The sequence below is a fragment of the Leptonychotes weddellii genome, unplaced genomic scaffold (assembly GCF_054177405.1).
Source record: "Leptonychotes weddellii isolate Sample4059 unplaced genomic scaffold, ASM5417740v2 HiC_scaffold_7274, whole genome shotgun sequence".
NCBI lineage: Eukaryota > Metazoa > Chordata > Mammalia > Carnivora > Phocidae > Leptonychotes > Leptonychotes weddellii.
The window spans coordinates 1-5167 of NW_028042506.1; the positions used below are offsets into that span (position 1 = coordinate 1).

At 33.8% G+C, this 5167-nt stretch overlaps 1 protein-coding gene across 1 annotated transcript; it reads right to left on the reverse strand.

The window, feature by feature from the left end:
- Positions 1-850: 850 nt before the first annotated feature.
- LOC145719804 (ankyrin repeat domain-containing protein 26-like) lies at positions 851-4569 on the reverse strand. The gene is made up of 3 exons (XM_081811370.1): positions 4379-4569; positions 2544-2727; positions 851-1596 (listed from the first exon to the last, which is right to left on the reverse strand). Exons 1-3 carry the CDS (start codon positions 4486-4488, stop codon positions 1582-1584), a joined length of 309 nt encoding a protein of 102 aa, XP_081667496.1. The 5' UTR covers positions 4489-4569; the 3' UTR covers positions 851-1581.
- Between the last annotated feature and the right edge of the window lie 598 nt (positions 4570-5167).

Below are 5167 nucleotides of genomic sequence, written 5' to 3' on the forward strand. Positions count from 1 at the left end.
AGACTTTTAGCTGGAACTCAATAAAATGACATTATCCTGATTTTCTCTGAAATTAAAGAAAAACCTATGTTTATACAATGAATAGGTTGCAGTAAGTGGATATCCCAACTGGAAAAAAATAAAGTTGGGTCCAAACCTCAAACTTGATACAAGCATAAATTCCCAAAGTTTCAAAAATTTAATTGAAGACAGTGAATGCGTGAAAGGAAAAAAGAAACCAAGACAAAATTTTTAAGAACCTCAGAACTGGAAAGGTCTTTCTCTGATTTACAAAAAACCCAGAAAGCCTGGAATAAAAGATTAATAAATCTGATTACACTAAAAATTGAATTTACAGTCTGATATCTAACACAGCTACCCCACAATAAAATCCCTAGCTCTGCATTTATTTTGACAGATTAAATTTTCTAAAATTCTTTTTTCCTGACAATATTCCATAGAAATTCTACTTTTTTAACATTTCTACGGTCACTTATAAGAATTACAACTACTGAAAACTGACAGATCTAGGCACTATACTATAAACACTTCTACCAACATCAGTGAACATTTTAGTTATCACAATTCTAGAATGGAGAGGTTAAAAACATTAAGTGAGCTGCAGGACTTTCCCCAGGTCTTCTTACTCCACTACTAGTGTTCTTACACCAAACCGCAGCTCTTCTCTAGTGCAAATCAAAAATACAAAAGAAGCCTTATATTTCAAAATACTGACGGTAAAGAAGGTAAAATTTATACAGCTCTTAGAAAAATCATGAGATTATTTGCTGCTGCAATAAATTTTATTTCCTCTTCATGATGTTTAAAATGTTTAAAATAGGGGAAAATAGACTGAGCTATTTTATTAGGAATAAAACACTCATCAATAAATTATCATTAGCATATAATTGTTTCAAAAACGCCTTGTAATGAAATAGGATACTACGTGGAGCAAATTGCTACTTTTCTCAAAAGTAGAGACTAAATCCAAAATAAAGTCTCTGAACAGGCTACACTCTTCTGTTCATCAGTGGCAGTGTTAAGCTAGCTTCTCTTTCAATACAGAGGTGATGAAGTAACTGCCAAAAGTTGAAACACATGTTGTTAGTAGCAATAGTTTTGAGCATATGGAAAGCTCAACAATTCTTATGGAAAATAATAAAAGCCTCTCCTTTGGATGAGGACATTATGAATGTCATTATTTGACTCTTGCAGACCAACGCATTTAAATTAAGGATATTACTTTATCCACTGGACCAAAAATGTCACCACTCCCTATTCCCCCGCAAATATACACACACACACACACACACACACACACATATATGCTTTAAAAATCCTCTATGCTTTCCATGATCTACAGTGTTGGTTTTTAAAATATATATATGCATACATGGAGAAAAAATAATTTCAGAAAATAAAATGTATATACATACAAATACATACACACATGTCCTTAAAAATAGCTAAAGAAAATACCCCAGAATTCATTCTGTTATTAGCCACTTCTATCTCCTTTTGTTTGCAAAGGTGATTCTTTAGAATTCCATCTGGTAATACTCTGGCATTCTGTTCTCGAGAAAGTTGTAACTTAGCGTCATTTCACTCTTCTACAACCTAGAGACCTATTTTCATTAGGATTTTGGATCACACCAGTAAAAAAAAAAGTCAGGGATGTCTGGGTGGCTCAGTTGGTTAAGCAGCTGCCTTTGGCTCAGGTCATGATCCCAGGGCCCTGGGATTGAGCCCCGCGTCGGACTCCCTGCTGGGTGGAGAGTCTGCTTCTCCCTCTCCCTCTGCCTGCCTCTCTGCCTACTTGTGCTCTCTCTCTATCTCTCTGTCAAATAAATAAATAAAATCTTTAAAACACAAGTCAAAAGCTTAAGAGAACTTAAAAAAAATGTTCAAAAGAAGTAGTCTTTTTAACTACAAGGATTTTTATCCTGCATGAATAACTCAAATTTTAATTTAAATGACAGCTAGATTTGTCATAAAGTAAAAATACAAGTAGATATAGTATGTGAAAATAAAATTTCTTTACAAAACATTTAACTAGTTCCATCATGGTCTCAAGGTGATTTAGCCTGTATTTTAACATAAAAAATCCAAAACTGGGGTGCCTGGGTGGCTCAGTTGGTTAAGTGTCCTACCCTTGGTTTTGGCTCAGGTCATGGTCTCAGGGTTGTAAGATCCAACCCTGATTCGGGCTCTTCATTCAGCGCAGAGTCTGCTTGAGATTCTTTTCTCTCCCTCTCCCTCCCCCTTTACTCCTTCCCTTGCTCATGCTCTCTCTCTAAAAATAAGTAAAATCTTAAAAAAAAAAAAAGCCAACATTCACATTTATCTCAATTTACCTTCTATCCCTTCATTCAGAAAATATATAGAGAGCATATGAGAGAAGCCAAGAATTCCAAAAAGTTAATAATTTTAGCTAAAAATATTATAGTTCTTATTAGGATAAAATTAAATTTTTTATCTATTTTATACCTAAATAATATACATTAAATCAAGGGTATATTATAAATAATACTGATGGAAATATGCAATTTTTATCGAAGATTTACCTGATCCAAATTATTTCTTACAGTCCTCAATTCCACACCTACTGTTGCAAGAGGAAGTTCAAGTTGTTGTTTCATTTCAACTTCTTTATTATACTGCTCTTCTTTTTCTCTGAATTGCTCCCTCTGTTTTTCATATAATTTACCTGCATTTCTTCTTTTTATTTTTTCTTGTTTGAAGGTAAATCTGCAAATAAATGTGCTTATTTTAAAATATTTTGTAAGCAATAAAAAGTTCATTTTATGATCTGGTTCCACATATGTTGGTTTATTATCCAAATGAAATTTCTATGTTCCCAATTTTTTTCCTTTCTTACTTCAATCTCTTCCAAAAGATATATATAGTTGAAAAGAAGCAATGAGAAAGCATTATGTAGCTTAGTAATAAGTTTTAGTACTCCCCTGGTAGATATTGTAGAGAAAGGAATTTTGAAATTATTCAAGAAAGTTAGATTTAAAAATTATCATTTTCCCCATATAGTCATAATTACTCCTCCATTAGAACAGATAATGTAGTTACTAATTAAAAAGAGAAGTTGCTCTTTATAAAAAAATTTATAAATTCACTAGAAGTAAATTTCTACTTCACAAAACATCACAGGTACCTCCAAAAATAATTTGCAGCATAAGACAGCATCTGCAGATGTCATTTACACAACATACACCTGCAGATTACTGTGATCCAGGACTAGGATGGGGAGTCTAATATCTATACATTTTATATAGATAGCCCTATACATTTTATGTTTCTTTTTCTGCAATATTCTCAAGTTACCTTGTTGATTATTATTCATTTTACTTTTTTAAAAAGATTTTATTTATTTATTTGACAGAGAGAGAGCACAAGCAGAGGGAGCAGCAGGCAGAGGGAGAGGGAGAAGTAGGCTCCCTGCCGAGCAGACATCTGGAGATGGGGCTCAATCCCAGGACCCTGGGATCATGATCTGAGCCAAAGGCAGACCATTAACCAACTGAGTCACCCAGGCACCCCTATTATCCATTTTATAAATCATTAGAAAACCCCTTTTAGAACACAGGATCCATATTAATTAAGTAAACAATAAAGAGTCATATGTGCTTACAGCATAGACTTTTGGATTAATTTTAAAAGAGAGATACTGAAAAAAATGAGCAGTAATCATTTCCCATTTTATTTTTTAATCGCTGCATATGTTTAAAACTGAATAACTTTTTAAAATTTTTCCTGTCTTGAGAAAAATGGCCATTTCATACTCTGTTGATGGGCATATAAATTAATATAAACTTCCTGAAGAACAATTGAAAAATAGGATCAAAGACCTTCTTTAAAAATTTTTATACTTTAAGCAAACAATAGTATATTGAAGAATTTACTCCAAGTAAGTAACCAGAATTCTAGAAACAGATTTATATAAAAGACATTCCTTACAGCATTAATTAAAGTATAGCAAAATGGAAAAGAACCAAAATTCAATTTGTTAAATAATGAGGATTCCATACGGTGGACTTCTATATGGTCATTAAAATTATGATTTGGAATGTACATTAAATTATCAGTAGAAGTATTCACTGTCAAGAACTTGCTGAATTATTTTGAAGAATCTCATACTTCACACTACTAAAGAAGTTTTCTTCCCTATAAAAATTCCAGAAGGTAAGTTAGCAATTATCAAACTTCTCCTACACATCTGTAGTACAAAAGTAAAGAGTTCAAGGGGCACCTGGCTGGCTCAGTTGGTAAAGCATGCGACTCTTGACCTCACAGCTGTGAGTTCAAGCCCCACATTAGGTGTGGAGCCTATTAAAAAAAAAAAAAAGGTAAAAGATTCAAATATTTCCTTAAAACCAAGATATCATACTTCAAACCGCCGAGTTCTTGTTCCCATTTCACTTTTTGATGCTCCAACTTCAATTTCAACTCTTTTGTTTCTGATCGCTCCTTTTGTGGTCCATTAACCTTATTTTCCATTTCTTTATTTTTTTCTTTTAAGTTGTTTACAGTGATTTTTTTTTAAGTTCTACTAATTTTTTATATGAAAGAATCGTATCCTGGATTTTTAGTAAAGTCGTAGTATCTACATCAGAGAAAAAACAGAAACAAATAAAATATATAGGGTGCCTAGGTGGCTCAGTTGGTTAAGCATCCAACTGTTGGTTTCGGCACAGGTCATAATCTCAGAGTCGTGGGATCAAGCCCCACGCTGGGCTCCACTCTCAGCATGGAGTCTGCTTGAGTTTTTTCCCCTGCCTTCTCATCTGTTCTTCTCTCCCACCCCCCACTCATGCTCTCCTTCCCTCAAATAAATTAATTAAATCTTTAAAAAAAAAATAAAATATGTGGGTACTTTTTGCATATAAAGGACTGTATGCTATCACATTCACTCACTCATATTTTAAACAAATATATATTGAATGACTTCACTATAAAAGATATTTTAGGGGTGCCTGGGTGGCTCAGTCGTTTAAGTGTCTGCCGTCAGCTCAGGTCAGGATCTCAGGGTCCTGGGATCAAGCCCTGTGTCAGACTACCTGCTTACTGGGGAGTCTGCTTCTCCCTCTGCCCTGCCCCTTCCCCCACTCGTGCTCTCTCACTCTCCTTCTCTCAAATAAATGAATAAAATCTTTAAAAAAGAAAAGAAAAAATGACC

What these genes read in the sequence shown, in the direction of transcription:
- LOC145719804 (XM_081811370.1), bottom strand. Translation starts at nt 4,488, where the DNA reads ATGGAAAATAAGGTTAATGGACCACAAAAGGAGCGATCAGAAACAAAA. An exon ending in CAAGAACTCGGCGGTTTGAA is followed by an intron (nt 2,728 to 4,378) that starts GTATGATATCTT and finishes ATTTATTTGCAG; the next exon opens with ATTTACCTTCAAACAAGAAA.